Here is a 17,689-nt window from a genome sequence, read left to right as displayed (position 1 = left end):
CACGCCGTAGACCAAGCGGAATTAGCCAATGAAGTAGCCAATGGGCTGTTGCACAGATCTTTCAATCTCTCATCATATTCCCTTTTCCAAATGTTAGACGATGTATTGTCAGATATAGTATTTTGAACCATTTCTTGTAACCGGAACACATCTTCCCAGTTAATGATTATGTTATTGTAATCAAACAAGAGTATGTAGAAGTTTCAAATGCACAAAAATTGACTGCAATTTGTAATAAAACTATATAATTCGATATACATTCAGATTTTTTAAGATTAGTTTTAATATAAAATTTAAAAAGTAGTTTGATTTCATTTTCAACGCATTATTCATCGTCACCTTTAAATTTCAAACTAGAAAATCCGATAAATTTTTATAAGCGTTTAAAAGCGCCACTTACTGCAGAAATCCATCAACAGTGAGCAACACTAATGCGGGAGTTTAGCCAACCCTTTTGTAAAATTCGCACACACACACGCAACCAACTACCACCCCTCAACCATACACGACGCTACAACGCCTTCAAAGAAAACAAATTATTTGACATTCAGTTGAAATTAGAAGCAGCAGCGGCAGAGCCAGGCATCAACAATAACAATGCAATGTTAGAGGAATAGCAGCAGTAGCAAACATCGCGGTGGCATCACAACAACATTTGTTACATACAACCATAGTTCCCCAGTCTCCAACATTTGATTGTCTCTCATTGAGAGCACTCTCTTCTTTTTCTCTTGATTACCATTTCTTTCATATGCATGGATGTTGGGTAGTTGACAGTAAAATTAATGACAACGACGACGATGACATTAACGTCAGCTGCAATGCATTTCTCCACCAAAGAGACACGGTGAGAGAGAGCGCAACAAACACTCCACATAAACAACAAGACCCGAAATGTAGCAACACTTGCGAGCGAGTGTGTACGTACGTGCGTGTGCTTGACTGTGCCACACAGTGTATTGGAATTGGGAGTATGAGTGTAATTTAGAAAACGACACTACGCGCGCAAAAGTGGACAATTGCTTGTATAAAATTTTAAGCCTTTTTCCAAACAACGATAACAACAACAACAGCGGCAATACTTATATTATTATTGTTATTATTGTGACGTTGATGTTTTCACCTACTTGGTGGCAGCACTCTTCCTCTGCTTCTACCTCATATTATTATTAGAGTTTTAGTTTGTAACATCCCCGCCTCTTTTTGGGGTGTTTGTATTGATGCTGTACTGTGGCTGTTGGAATGCCGTTGTTGTTGTTGTTGGTGGTGGTGGGGGCATTTTGAGGCGTCTATATACAAAAACTACTACACCAATTGTAAAATTGAGAAATTTTCTAATGTCTTACTTCTAATATAAAACGCACACACACGCAGAAGAAGACGACTACGAAAAACTCAAGCAAGTACCTAGCATCCATCCATGCCAGCCAGCAAACCACTCTAATCCCCAAACAACAACATTTCTTTGATATTCTTCTCTGATTGTGTGTGGGGCTCACACAATGCACACACACACCTAGCATCATCACAATCTAGCTGCTGCTACTGGGTGGGGAGTAGGAAAAAAAGCAAGCGCCAAGAAGAACGAACGAAAATCAATAAAAACAACAAAATACACATTTTTGCAAAGGCAATAAAAAGGCGCGCGCAAATTGTTATTTTAACCCAACTCCCGTTGGTCGTCCCATGGAAAGGAAAAAAACTTGTATATGGAATAAAAATTTTATAGCTAATTTTTCAGCGTATAGATAAAAGAAAACATTACTTACCGCAGCCGGTTGGAAACATAATCTACAAATACTTTCCATGACGAACTAAAGAGTCCAAGCCCAAAATTAAATTTCGATTGCTTTGCAAAGCCAGTCAATGGAATTTGTGGTATCGTTTTGTTAAGAACTGTTTTGTCCAGGAGGAAGAAAAGAAAAACGCCTAATTTGGGCCAAATAAACACTTTTTATTCTGACAATTGTCTTCCAAGTAGCTTTTTCTTAAATGTTTTTGGGCATCAATCACTTTATTGCTTGTTTTTTTCACGTATTGCACATAGTTTTTTTCTGCTTCTGGCGGAGCTTATTTTTTTAGATGGTCTTCATCGTCTTTTGGTCTTTTGTTGTGTGTGTTTGCTGCTGCCTAAGCCTTTTGGCATCATAGTTTCTTTTCAGCGTTTTTTCTTTTTTTATTCCATCACTTTCCAATTGTATCTTTTCCAATTCAATTGTTTTTATTTAGATCCTGTTGTAATTTGTTTGCACTTGTTTTCCATTGATTGGCGTTTGTTTATATTTTTTTGTAGTTGTTGAGCATTTTTATGTGACCGAATCAAAATAATTCTTTTTTCTGCTGAAATGATTTTTTTCTTGTTGCCTACCCGTGCAGAAGCTGATTGCTATGAAATTATGTATGCGGAGCATTGGCAGCACTTTTGTGGTGTGGTGTTGCCATTGTTGTGTGGGGTTTGGGGTATTTAAGAAAATGATGCTATTTTTACAACAAAAGAATAATATTAACAAAAAATTGCAATTAATTCCTAATAAAGATAGTTCTTATTATCATCCTGTTTAAAATCAACAAAAGAAATGAAAACTAAAAAGGGAATGAGAAATGATTTTTACAAGATTCTACTGCAAAATGCTCCTGAATCTTTAAACCAATATTTAAGAGAACACAATACAAAATGGCGTTTCTTTACACGAGAAAATTTTGATTGGGTCTTGTGTTGATTTTGAAGTATTGCAGTGGTAAGTCGGAAATTAATTGAATTATCAATTCGAAAATTATTTTACGATACTATGGTATGATATCCCATGGTCAATGGAAAATGCAACACTGGATTTGTACGAAAGAATTGCATATATTTGTAGGGAACCAAAATTGGCAAGTGTTGTTGAGGAGTCGTGATAAGTCCAAAAAAATATTAACATTGTTTCGTGTTTTGAAATTGTAATCTTTTAGGTGTTGAAAAAGTATCTAAGGAACACAACCACTTGTTGCGTATGTTTTGTTATACCCTTCACCACACTGTGGTACAGGGTATTATGTCTTTGTGCATATGTTTGTAACACGATTTAGACCCGTGGTTCCTTTTGAGAATAAGCATAGAATCACTTTCTGAGTCGATTTATGCATGTCCGTCTGTCCGTCCATGTATTTTTGTGAACAAAGTACAGGTCGCATTAATGATCCGATTTGGATGAAATTTAGCACATGTCACTAATTTGGCCCAAGGACGAACCCTATTGAAATTGGAGAAAATCGGTTCAGATTTAGATATAGCTCCCATATATAATTTCGTTCGATTTAATGTAAACGGTCCCTATATATCATTCGATTGGCACGAAATTTGGTATAGCCTACTAAATTAGGTCTAGAATGATGTGTGCTGAGTTTCATGAAAATCGGTTCAGTTTTAGATATAGCTCCCATATATAGTTTCGCCCGATTTTAGGTAAATGGTGCACCAAAGCCCCAGAAAAGCATTTGATTTGCACGAATTTTGGCAAAGCTTATTAAATTAAGTCTAGAATGACGTGTGCTTAGTTTCGTGAAAATCGGTTCAGATTTAGATATAGCTCCCATATATAGTTTCACCCGGTTTTAGGTAAATGGTGTACCAAAGTCCCTTTATATCTTTCGATTTGCACGAAATTTGGTATAGCGTGTTGAATTAGGTCTAAAATGATGTTTGCTAAGTTTCGTGAAAATCGGTTCAGATTTAGATATAGCTCCCATATATAGTTTCACCCGGTTTTAGGTAAATGGTGCACCAAAGCCACTTGAAATCATTTCATTCGCACGAATTTTCGAATGATGTGTGCTAAGTTTCGTAAAAATCGGATCAGATTTAGATATAGCTCCCATATATATTTTCGCTCGATTTTAGGTAAATGGTGCAGCAAAGTCCTTTTTTGCACCAAAATTGGTATCTATTTAGGTCTAGATTTGCACCAAAATTGGTATATAGCTCCCTATAAAGTTTCGAATTTTAGGTAAATGGTGAACCAATGCCCCTGAAAATCATTTGATTTGCACGAATTTTGGAATGTGTGCGTGTGCTAAGTTTCAAAATCGGTTTAGATTTAAATAACCTTTTAGAAAATCATTTGATGAATTTTGGTATAGCGTACTAAATTAAGTCTAGAATGATGTGTGCTAAGTTTCATAAAAATCGGTTCAGATTTAGATATATCGTAGCTTCCATATATAATTTCGACTTATTTATGTTAATTGTACACCAAATAATCAATAGGTGTCTGATTGAGATAAAATTTTAAAACGTCCCGCATACCGAATAGCGTGTGTCAAGTTTGCTTTAAATCGATTTACTGTGCCACTGTGCGCAAACGACTAAACTTGACCAAATGAAATGAAATTTAGCATAGTTTCCAGAAAGACATAAAAATCACATATTTAAGTTCGTTCAATTTCATGCCAAAATTCCTTCAAAAAGACGACGTCTTTTCGAATATACCCAAAGTGGTGAAGGGTATCATATAGTCGGCTCAGTCCGACTTTACTACTTTCCTTACTGGTTTTTATATACGACAGAAGAAGCCACTGCCTACATAGCTGAATTTTTGTAATTCACCTCATGTTGTCCTGCCTTACTTGAATTTCAACGGCGTTTGTTTTATATATATAATTGTAAATTGAATAAAACGATCTGTCCGACACGAAATCTAAATCTATTTTAGTGGAAGTTAACACTAAAATAGATTTAGATTTTGTCTCTTAAATAAGGAAAAACTAAAAACGCCCTATTTTATATTTTATAGCAACAAACTCCGGATATGATATTGCGGCTACCAACGAATCTGAAAAAAATGGAGAGCACAGAAATTGACAATCTTATAGAATCGATTCCAACAAATTTACAAATTACAGATAGCAGCAAACGAAAACAAGAATTAAAACATTATTTGCAATTTAGCCAGCAAACTCCATTAGGTGCTAGATTTTTTACTTCATTATTTGTAAAATAAGGTTGGTGGACGATAAAATTTAATGCATGTGCAATTGATGAAGTGTTTGCAAACTTAAAGTACTTACAAAATGGAAATAAGGCTCTACGTATTGAAATATATAGATCGTCTCCAAATACAGGCAAAGATGGAGAAGGAATATCGCAGCCCTGCATACAAAGATGGATTTGAAATTAATACAACAAGTTGAGGAATTAACCACATCCCTAAAGTCAGTTCACCATAATTCTATCTATTTGAAGGATGTGGAAGATAAGAAGGCGATTCATTTCTCCAAAATGATTTGTACGAACAGCACAAATTACACTGCAATGCAAAAAAAAAAAAAACATTACACAAAGTGTGCATATAACATCACGATTGTGCCACAACTTTTTGCGAAAATATTTTTATTTCAATTCGATGGCTCTAGTATTTATAGTAAAAGGCTTCTGCAGTAACTGGAAATACGTTACTAGCTTTTATGCTCTAAGCAGGTCTGCAAGTGGTTCAACCCTAAAAAGAGTTTTATATGCAAATATTGATATGCTGCAGGATCTCGGATTTGACGTGCTAGCAATTGTGCGCGACCAAGGTGCTGGAAACCAAAATTTGAATAACCTCCTTAACTTGGAACGTAAGTTTTGTTCATAAAAACAAGAAGATTGCGTTCTTATTGAACTACCATTTAATGCATGTGCAATTGCCATATACATACACATCTATTTAATTCAATGAAGAATAATCGGAAAAGAAATACGAAAGGAACCGATTGAAGCTGTATTCGAGAATGACAAACGCAATTTTAACGTGAAGATATGTCCAAAGTTGACTGACAGACATATATATTTATTCACCTGGTATAAAATTAATGTTGCAAGCGCCATTCATATATTCAGCAACACCCTAGCATATGCCATAGGGACCCTAATTCAAAATACACACCTTCCACCCGCAGCAAAACCCACCAGTGAATTCCTCTGTTCTGTCAACCTCATTTTCGCCCAAATGGATGCTAAAAATCGTTCTCACCGAAAAATAGAAAATCTAAACAGTGCCATACATTTTCTTAACTCCATTCAACACAAAGCCAACATCAAGTGCATCAGGGGAATGGTTCAGATTATAAAAGCTATTTTAGTCCTGGCGGAGGAAATATTCAAGGAGTGTGACGATGACAACTGCATTCTTCCAGGGAAATTGAGCCAGGAAGCACTTGAAAATTCCCTAGATTAAGAGATTAGACTAGTAATAGTCATCCCTCTGTGAAAGAGCGTGCAAATTCCATTAAAATAAAAATATCAAAATTTGAGTGTGACAAAGAGGAAAATGGCAAAATGGTTTCATTTTTGGATGAAATAGACATGGTTAAAGCAAACGCCATTGAAATTCAAGCAGAGAGATATGTTATTGTCTTTTCGATTTTAAAAACGTTAATAAAAGAAAATAAATGTTAGAATTGCACGACACCCATATCCAAAGCTGAGATTGAAAATAAGTCATCTGAATACTTTCTCGAATTAAAAAAAATTACAGTGACTTAAAAGTACTTCTTATAAATCCAGCCGAAGATGTTTTTTCTTATTTATTGGTGTTCCAGGCAAAAATCAAGAAACTAAATGAAGAGTTCCTGTGGTTCCTGGCCGATGCATTTGCTTATAGTAAAGAATTACAAATGGTTATCGGCAAAAATGACATTGAGGCTTAATATTGCTTTACAATGCATACAACAATAAATCTAAGCTCGTATAATGAAGTTTGTATAATTTTATATTTTTAAAAAGCCCATAGCACAACTGAAAATTGTATTCATTCGAAACAAAGCATTAATAGCATATTTTCATTTCAGATATGTTTCAGATGAGTGCTCTATTTGTCAGTGTAATCTGAGGCAAAATTAAAAAGTTGTGTGACAAATAGGAAAATGGCAAAATGGTTTCATTTTTGGATGAAATAGACGTGGTTAAAGCAAACGCCATTTAAATTCAAGCAGAGAGATATGTTATTGTCTTTTCGATTTTAAAAACGTTAATAAAAGAAAATAAATGTTATAATTGCACGACATCCATATCTAAAGCTGAGATTGAAAATAAGTCATCTGAATACTTCCTCAAATTAAAAAAAATACAGCGAATTAAAAGTACTTCTTATAAATCCAGCCGAAGATGTTTTTTCTTATTTATTGGTGTTCCAGGCAAAAATCAAGAAACTAAATGAAGAGTTCCTGTGGTTCCTGGCCGATGCATTTGCTTATAGTAAAGAATTACAAATGGTTATCGGCAAAAATGATGATTTATTGTTGTGGCATACAACAATAAATCTAAGCTCGTCTAATGAAGTTTGTATAATTTTATATTTTTAAAAAGCCCATAGCACAACTGAAAATTTTATTATTTCGAAACAAAGCATTAATAACATATTTTCATTTCAGATACGTTTCAGCGCTATTTGTCAGTGTAATCTGAACCGAGGCAAAATTAAAAAGTTGTGGCATGCGGACACATGTTCCATACAAATTGTGTTGATCAACTACAGACAGAAATTTGTTCCCTCTGTCGCGAAGTAATAGGTATATTGGAAGATATGGTTCGGACAAGCTACATAGAATATTCATTTAAGATAGGAGCTGAATAATTGAATGTGCAAATAAAGGAAATAATTGGATGGTACTTGCGTAAAGTTTTGCATAACTTATTCAAATGCAATGTATTAGTTGAAGAACTAAATTTGAAAATTTTTATGATGGTGATTTAACTATAATGATTTAACTGTAAATAATATAAATAATAGTTAGTGCCCTTCCGCCATCTAAAAGACCAAATGGTTCTTTGATTATAGCAATCGGATATAATGGCGTGATAAAATGGATACACTGCGTGGTTTTTTCGTGCTACAGATGCCAATGAATGGATGCGGTCACTTCCTGAGAAATGAAAGGAAATGGGAAACAATTTAACAAAATTGGTTGTGGTTTGTGACATTGCTTCTTGTCATAGCAAATTTGACGAAACATTTCTAGAATCGACAGCATTTTTGTTAAAACTGTAATCTCCTTATGTTAAAACTATACTCTCTTAATTAAACCCAATAGAGACAAAATAAAATGTCATGTAAGGTCAAAAATAAAATGTCATATAAGGTCAAAAATTAAAATGCAATAAGTTAGAAGTTCCAATAAATGTATAATTATTGTTAGTAGTAATTTAATATTTATAAGTTATTTTGAAATTAATATTATTCAAATTTTGTGTACGAATTTATTTTAAATAATATATTGTAATAGTTTTTTGGGCATTAGGATAATTATTACAAAACATTAAATAATAATAACCACCTCCTAATTTGGGAGACCAAAGAATACAACATAAAGAAGAATTGGTACACGATGTTACGCAAATTGTAAAATTATGGGAAAGCAATTATTCATTCAACATCATTCCATGAATAGGCTTTGCGTTTAGAAGATATGCCAGTGGGAACATAAATTTATAAAACTAAATATTAATTATACCTAATCATAGATATACTGTTTCTGATTTCTTTTCTAGTAACATTTAATTAGTAAATTCTATTTCTATAATACGAAGAAAAGTAACTAGAAAACATCCAGGAGAGTTTACGAAATATATCGTAATTTAATTTCAAATGCTTGGAATGTTCTCTTTAGTCTTATTAAGGAAAAAATTAAAAATTTTTCTTGACATTGGTCAAAATTTAAAATTAACGGCTGATTGAAATACATATAATTGGGTTGAATAAATCTTACAGGAAGAAATTTACCAATTAAAATTCAGTAAGTTCTCAGCGTTTTCGTCTCTTTTACTGAACTTTGGAGAAAACTGACAAAATCCATAATGTAATTTTTGCCGATAACCATTTGGAATTCTTTAATATAAAAAGTGGAAATGATATTATTCTTCTGGTGTTCTTGGCATCGGCAAGGAACCACGGCAATTCTTCATTTTGTTTTTTTGATTATATCCTGTAACGCCAATGTATTCTGGTTTGAAGTGCGCGAGAAATTGTTGAAAAATTGCTTACACCAACATAATATTAGCTGATAAATAAAAAAACATCTTCGGTTGGATTTATAAGAATTGTTTTTGATCCATTGTAATTTTTCTAATTTGAGGAAATATTCTGATGTCATGTTCCCAATTGCAGCTTTAGTTTGGGATTTCTGATATTTATTTATATTATTTACTGTTTTTTAAATCTAAAATCCAATAACATATCTCCCTGCTTGAATTTCAACGGCGTTTGTTTTAACAACGTCTATTTCATCCAAAAATTAAACTATTTTGTCAAGTTCATCTTTGTCACATTAAATTTGTTTTAATTTTAATTTATTTAATATTTTTATTTTACACTGCGCTGCCACAGGCGCTACTAAATTTTTTTTTTTGGGAGTTATATTTGGCAATGTGACATCGAAGCTCACTCACCGAAGGATGACTATTATTCCCCTGAGCTCTAAATCTGTAGAAGGAATTTTCAAGTGTACCCTGGCTAAGGATCGCTGGAAGAATCTAGTTGACATCGTCACACTCCTTGAATATTTCTTTCGCCAGGACTTAAATAGAGTTTATATTTTGAATCATTCCCCTGACGCACTTGATGTCTGGTTTGAGCATCCTCTCAGGATAGGCTGATTGTGGAGATGCAGGGTGATTTTTTGACATTCTTTTTGTCGAAAATGATATTGACAGAACAGAGGAATTCACTGGTGTGTTTTGCTTCGGGTGTAAGGTGTGTATTTTGGTTTCTATTTCACATGCTAGGGTGTTGCTGAATGAATGTGAAAGTCACTTGCTACATTTATTTCGTCCCAGGAGGACAAATATATATGTCTGTCAGTCAACTTTGGAAATAGCTTGACGTTGAATTTGCGTTTATCATATTCGAAAACAGATTTAATGTATTCCTGGCATAGTTTTTTCCGTTCGCTATAAATCGATTAAAACAAAGACCGTTTCTCATTGATTTAAACAGATGTGGGTAGTCCCATAAAAACGCAATCTGCTTATTTTTGTAAACGAAATATGAATAAGGGCCTAATTTAAGGAGGTTATTTAAACTTGTGGTTTCTAGCACCTTGGTCCCAAATAATTGCTTGTACGTCCAATCCGAGATTCTGCAGCATGTCAATATTTGCAAATTTAACTCTTTTTAGGGTTTCCCCACTGACAGACCGGCTTAGGGCATAAAAGCTGGTAATATATTTCAAATTACTGCAGAAGCCTTTCACCATAAATACTAGAGCCTTCGATGCCATTTCCCAAGTCCTCGAACCCATCCACAATATCTTCTTTGTTATACTCTAATTCTTTCTGAGTCCCATTTCATCGAAATGAATTACAACTTGCCGCTCCCTTTTTGAAAATGTTGCCACCACATTTTTTAGGGTTTCGACAACCGAGGTGTCGATGCCCATTTCAAATCTTTTTATGAGACGCCAGTTCATTAATGATGAAGGATGTGGAAGATTAAAATTCAAATCATTCCTCAAAAAGTTGTAGCACTTTCGTGATGTTATATAAATACTTTGTGCAATGTTTTTTTTTTTTTTGCATTGTACTGTAATTTGTACAAATTATTTTAGGGAAATGAATCGCCTTCTTATCTTCCACATCATTCAAATATAGAGAATTTTGGTGAAATGTCTTTAGGGAGGTGAAAATTCCTCAACTTCTTGCTTCAATCTTAGTTCATTCTTTATATGCCGCTCTACCATGATTTCATTCTTCCTCTTCTCCCTCTCTGCCTCCATTTGGAGACGATCCACTTCGTTGCGTAGAGCCTTATTTTCATGTTGCAATTGATTTAAGTTTGAAAGCATTTCATCTAATTTACCATCTTTGTGGCAATTGCAAATGCATGCAATTTCATCCTTCTCAATTTTTATTTTTTTATAGTCAAAATTGAAGCCCTTTCTTTCGTAGCACTTAATGGAGGTGCTTTTTGCTAAATTGTATATTATTTTGTTGTTTGGAAATGCTGGCATCTTCAATATGTAGATTTGTTGGAAAAGATTTTATAAGGCTTTCAATAGCAATGCTGTCGATCCCTTTTAAATTGTTTGGTATCCGCAACATCATATCTGGAGTTGGTGGCTCTTAAATATAAAATATGGCCTTTTTAATTTTTTCTTACTCAAAAGCTGGATCTATTTTGGTGGAGGTTATAAAAAGTTCGGACAGGCCGAAATTATCGCTGCTTTTATATATATATATATATATATATATATATTTGAAGTCATATCAGATGTTAATAGACATTTTTCAGAACAATAATATATATATATATATATATATTCCTTTTCTATTTTCAGAACATGAATTTAATAAAATTACATTTAAAATCCCACATTGGCTGTTGGCGGTAATGATCCTTTATCCCGCAAGGTATAATTTCTTATTGAAGATTTTACACCTACTAATGATACGTTGCATTTATTATTTTAATATTATTTTATTATTACTTTTGTGTGTTGTTTTTCAGAAGCATGAAACAAATTATTAGGTGTTTCTGTTTCAGAGTTTCTGAAGATACATTTCTTCAATAACAATGAATTATATTTTAGTGATGTTGTATATGAGTTATTCTTTAAAACAAGACCTTCTGATCTGATATGTAAATAAATTAGTGCTGAGAGTTTTTAAATGTCGAATATATTTGACAAAAACACTTTAATTTTGTTATGTAAATATTTTGTAATTTTAGTAATCATGCAGTGTATTGTTGTTTGGTATGAGCTAAATAATGAAATTATTAACCCTTTCAGTGTCAAAAAAATTTTGTCCGAATAAAAAATCTAAAATTTTGTATTTAAAATCATATAAAGGGACATATTTTAGAAAAAATTTCAATTATCATTTTAATCCTCGGACAGTTTCGTCTATCTTTAAGCAAAAACAAAAACATCAATAGTAACGGTACATAGGATAACGGAAAAATCGCTGCACGAAAAGATTATAAATTGTTATTGACTTTTCAAGCTTTTAAATGTCGAATATATTCGACATTTAAAAGTACTCTCTTTGTCAATGCCAGAAATTTAATATTAGTGTTGGTCATAGATTTTTTTGTAAAATATTTGACGTTTAATTTAAGTAGACTCCTTTCCTTTACAAATTAAAAAAAAAACTTTATCCCTGATAATGATTGTCGATGACAATCGAATCATCATCAAAAACATTAAAAATATATAAACCTTTAAGCAAATTTCCCAAATAAATATACAGTAGATATCGGATATAAGAAACTCAAAAAAGCCGGAGATTTCTTTCTTATATGGAATTATCGGATATAGAAAGTATAACGGCGGTGTTTTGATAATCTTTCTTATATGCGATTTTTTCTTATATGAGATGTGCTTATATCCGATATCTACTGTATTGTATTATCCCTGCCTTACACATCGGCGGACAATGCCATACATTCCCCACTAATAAATAGTTCAGCCAGACTATTTTGCAAACACAAAATACAAATGGTATCCCAAATAACCCGCCAACACTATGAAATATTAAAAAATAATAAAATTATTGTGGGGGTTTATTTTTGTCGCAGTTCGATAATTTAAATTCACGTGAGATGCAGAACAGGAGGTAACTTTTGAGGTGAAATCTATGTGTGAAGTGAAAAGAACACACCGTGAGTTCCAGAACATACCCGAAAGACTGGTTTTCAGTAATACTTTCAGCAAGTAGTGATTTCAGGTAAACTTTATTTTGATTTTTTGTAAACTCTATTTTGTTGTAGATCAAAATGTACATATATAAACATTGGATCATGTGGGACTAATAATGACTCTTACATTTTTGAGAAGAGTGCATTAAAACGATTTCATGAAAGTGCATAGACGGCGTAACAAACCTGTAGCTTCTCTCATAATGTAATATTTGTGTTATATTATTCTGTGAAAACCTTATTAAATAATTGTATTTTTTAGTATTAAACTCCCTGTACATTAGAACTTTTTACTGGGTTAACCTACTTTATGAGGATTTATTTGACAAATATGCAAAGGAAATGACAATTGAAACCAACTGGGTTAACGAAATCCGGTTAAGTGTAAACGTAGCCTTACCCTGAAGACGACTGTCGAAGAATACTGAATTTTATTCATGGTACAATTATAAAAGGTAACAGCAATTCCCAGCTGATTTGATTCCAACGTAATACTAGTGTCAATATGAATTTGACAAATTATGTTTTTAAAAACCACCCAACAGGAAAATTAGGAACGCATACAATTTGAAATTGTTCATTATTAAATGTGCTCCCGTATTCAATTTACTCAATCTGCCTGCTGGGAAAGTTTCAGGAAGCAAATCTTTCTTCAAGGAATAACTCGCTATTCCCAGCATTTTCATATGTGTTACACATATATGTGGCAATGGCTCAATTATAGGAAAGATGTGGAAGTGATAGAATTATAAATTTGAAAGATTTTCATTCATGTTTTTCAATTTTTATTTTGAGGATTCGAAAATATTTCATTTTCAAATTAAAAATAATTTGATGATAATTTGTTTGTTTGTTTACATTTTTCTGTCAAATGAGTTGACACTAATAGAACTTACAACAACAAATTTCCATGTGGTTGTTGTATCGTTTTTTGTACAACAACACTTGCTGTTACCTTCTATTATTATACCATGAATTTTATTTAACCTAAAACGACATAGGTTAGGTTGAAAAGAGGGGTGAATGATACCACCACATATCCAACATGAGATGGACATACACATAAGCCATATGAGACCTGTTCTGTGCTCTAGAAGTGCGGAGAAAGTTCAATTAGTGAAAGTGTATATTAATAAAGAAAACCATTTGGGTTTGATTCCCTATGAATCTAGAAATATCGTGTTTTTTGGCGAACTCCTTCATTCACACTCCCTCAGATCGCTTAGACCGTGAAGAGTGTCATTTCCCAAGAATTGTCTCCGAAGGCATGTAAATGCCGGGCAATGTCACAGGAAATGTTCCAGCGTTTCACTGTCTTCCTCACACGCTCTGCACTCGTTACTTCCTTCGCATCCAATAAAACGACATATACATTAGAACTTTTTACCGGGGATTTATGAGGATTTATTTGATATATATCCAAAGGAATTGACAATTGAAACCCACAGGATTAACAAAATCCGGATAAATGTAAAGTTACTATAAAACCAAAACAAATCCAAACAAGAAAAAAATTAAAAAAAAGCTTCCTTTGAATTGTTGTTCCCTGTAAGTCAAGTAAAACACGTTCAATGTAAATGTATCTCAACTCGTCAGTTTAATATTTTTATTCTGCTGATAGCGACATCTATTGTAAATTATAAACATTATCTTAACTGCGTTCTTCATAAATAAGAAAACGTTCAAAACTACACACAGTCTATTTAGCTGTCAATAAAATAAATTGAAATATATACAGCACATTTAAATATTACCTTTTTTATAGTGTATTAAACAACCGAAGTCCTAATTTTATATATAGAAATGAAAAGAAACCAAAATATTAAATTCAAACGTCATTCAACCACTGTCAGTGTTGCCATAACAAACAAAAAAATCGATAATAATAATAATCGAAATGATGTCTGTTCTCAACATCCCATTCGCATGTTGCTTCTCTCTTCTTCGTTTCCCCTTTTGTATGTCATTCGCATGTTGCTCGTCTATGGTTCGTCTCGGTGGCTACATCAATGCGACTTGTCATAAACATTGACTTGACTAGCCAGCCATTCGGCATTGTTACTCTCGCGCGCTCTGTCTTCTACCACGGTAAAATTATTGCAGCGGTGTTGCTACGACATGAATGTGTCTGAATTTGTTTGACTTGAGTCTGGCCATCGTTTATTGTGTGTGTTTTTGTTTTTTTTTTAATTAAACATTAATTAAAAACAATTGAAATTAATTAAAGCTCAACGGAGAAGAAGAAGAAAACATAGCATATAAATTGTTGATATTTATTAAACGGAAAAAAATATTTGAAATGCCAAATTAAGGCAAAGTGCAAGAATGCAAAATGAAAATTGTTGCAAATTTATTGAATTTATGTGTGTGTGTGCAGTAAAGAAAAACGAATGACAGCTGGCTGGCTCTATTGGACTAAAGTGAATTGGGAAAAATCATTAGAAGAAAAATTGCTGGTCGATAATTTTGTTTTCTTCTTCTTCTTTATTGTGTGTGTGCAAAATTTGTGGTGCGTGGTTGGAAAAAATATTAAAATTATTGTGGTATTTTGTAATCATTGCAATTTTTCCTTTGGAAAATTGATTTTCTTGTGAAAGTAAAATAGAAAAAAAAATATTGTTTTTCTTTCCTTTTTTCGGTGAAGCCTTTAAACAGCCAGCCTGTCATTTTGCGTCTTGGTTTGTTCGTTCCTAAGCTATTTTGCCACCACCAAAACAACTTAACGTGTTTTTTTATGTTGGTGGGCTTTGAAAGAAAAAAAAACAAGAAGAAGAAATAGAAATAACATAATAAACAATAATAAAAACAACAACAACAAAACGGTATTTGCATTGCATTTTGTGCAACGGTTTCTAACGTAATTAGCTGTTCCTTTTGAAAATGTTTGTTGTGATTGATTTTGTTATGTTGCACACCGCCTTTTAATTAGATTAAAACTTGGGAGAGAGTGTGTAATTTTTGCTGGGAGAGTAAGAGTCTAAACGCAACCATAGAGTCTAGAGTCAGCGACAGTCGTTTGCCGTGTGTTTCTTATAGGCAACGGGAAATCGCGACGGCTGACGTTCGCGTCTAGCGGCATGACGCTAGAATAGATTTTATTCATTTTTGCTCAGCGTCATACTCAAAATGTCTCTCTTGCTCTCAATTGAGTTGCCATATTTTAGGTAAAAATCAACAGTGCTACCAAATTTCAATGAGAATTTATATCAAAACATATGGCAGTACTGTTAAAAAAACAAATATTATCAAAGATTGTGGATGTTTTTTAATGAATTATTAATAAAATGGAAGAAAAATATTTTTTTCAATAATTTTATCCAAATTCCTTGACATTATTGTTTATTAAATAATAAATTGATTTTGGTTTGCGCAACGTAAAATTTTCTGTCAGAAAATCAAAACAAATAATTGACATTTTGTGCCGCTAACGCCAACTCTTCCGTTTGGTTTTCACGCCGGCGAAAAAGTATGACGCTGACTCGTGACTCTCTGGTTGCGTTTAGACTCTAAGAGAACGGAAAACCCGTAACGTTACATTATTTTTCTCCGGAAGGAAAAATAGTCGCATTTTGCTGCCCTCTGCTGGGCGAGTGCGTGAGTGAGTGTTTGTGCCAAAAGAAGAAAGAAAAATCTCCCAGTTTTTTTTTATGTCAAATGTCAATTAGAGATTGCAGATGCTGTTGCAGTCTGTCAGACAAGGCAAATAAGTGGTGGTCAATATAAAAAAGTGTGTCAAAAGTGTATAAAAAAAGCAAATTATGTAAAAAATTAAATAATAAATGATTTTATAATTTTAGCCACTTTCATGGAAATTTAGCCCGAAGCAGAATTTATTCAACGAAACAATTAAAACTTAATAATTTATTTAAAACAAACCATTATTAAAACTCAACAATAGCTGAAATTAGAAGCTGAAATTGATGCAGCTAATTGATTAATAACATTAAACAATATTACTAAATAAAATAATAAAAAATCGGAAACAAAGCTAATCGATTATTAGGTAAGTTTTATTTAACATTCGGTTTTTTATTATTGTTAATCAATAGCCGAACATTTCTTAATTATGGAATTCTTTGTTTCGTGTGAAGAGCCAGTATTCACAAAATATATTTTTTTTATTTCAAAATTTTCTATTTTGCAATAACTTTCATTTTCAATTTTAAACATCCCATTATCGCTCAGACAAAAAGAAATTTTATACAAAAATTCCCTCGTGGATGGTTGTTGGTAAGTTCAGGTTGTTTGCTTTGGGGGGTATTGATCAATTTTTATTCACAGAAAAACAAAAACAACAAATGAGCATAATTTTGCATTTCAATGAATATCATAAATAAAAAGGGAGAAACGAAAGAAAAAGAAAAAAAATAAATACAAAACTAAAACAATAACAAAACAATTTCTATTGTTTTGTGCTGCTGCATATGAATTAATACAACAACAACAGAAAAAAAGTTCACAAAACATTTCAAATGCAAGGTCTGATGGCAGCAACAACAACAACAGCAAGAGATTCCAATAACAAACGTCATTTGTACATTCAACCCACCACAGACAAACCGACTGGCTAAAATATAACCATTTGAGGCAAAAAACAAACCATTTTCTCATCTACAACTGACTGACACCCAACATATTACAACAATAATTTCTGCAATTCTTTATATTATTATTTTTAGTTGTTTTTTCTTTTCCTTTTTATTATTACATTGTCTCAAAGTTATTACCTTGCACAGCTAACCCAACAAAAATGTAACATGCTACACAACTCTCTTCTTCTTCTCACTCTCTCTCACTCTATGTTGGTGTTACAAATGTTGTTTTTTTTTATTATTTTACTTCTTGTGATAACTGCAGCTGACGTTTAACTCTCATCTATTGCCAGTCAAAAAACAACAAAACACACAAAGGAATAAATTAACCACCTTTTTTTTTAAAAAAAAAGGACCTAAAATAGAACACCACCAACCGGCAGCAGCAGCAGCTACCTTTTTCTATCAAAAAAATTACAAACAAAAAACAGTAAACACCTTTTATAA

At 32.7% G+C, this 17,689-nt stretch overlaps 1 protein-coding gene across 3 annotated transcripts in view; it reads right to left on the bottom strand.

Moving 5' to 3' along the window:
* LOC133330986 (oocyte zinc finger protein XlCOF28-like) overlaps positions 1–17,689 on the bottom strand; it is a 151,824-nt gene that overhangs the window by 64,619 nt on the left and 69,516 nt on the right. For 2 of the 3 annotated variants that reach the window (XM_061539386.1, XM_061539387.1), the window contains exon 1: positions 1,770–1,891. In XM_061539386.1, the coding sequence (XP_061395370.1) occupies positions 1,770–1,808 (39 nt within the window). In that variant the 5' untranslated portion in view covers positions 1,809–1,891. Of the gene's footprint in view, positions 1–1,769; positions 1,892–17,689 lie in introns of those variants that run through there. The other variant, XM_061539385.1, reaches the window with a different exon arrangement.

The sequence above is a fragment of the Musca vetustissima genome, unplaced genomic scaffold (assembly GCF_032173495.1).
Source record: "Musca vetustissima isolate MV318-11 ecotype Yass unplaced genomic scaffold, APGP_CSIRO_Mvet_v1 utg16925, whole genome shotgun sequence".
NCBI lineage: Eukaryota > Metazoa > Arthropoda > Insecta > Diptera > Muscidae > Musca > Musca vetustissima.
Note: the sequence above shows the minus strand (reverse complement) of the source record. Positions and strands in the feature narration are given on the sequence as shown.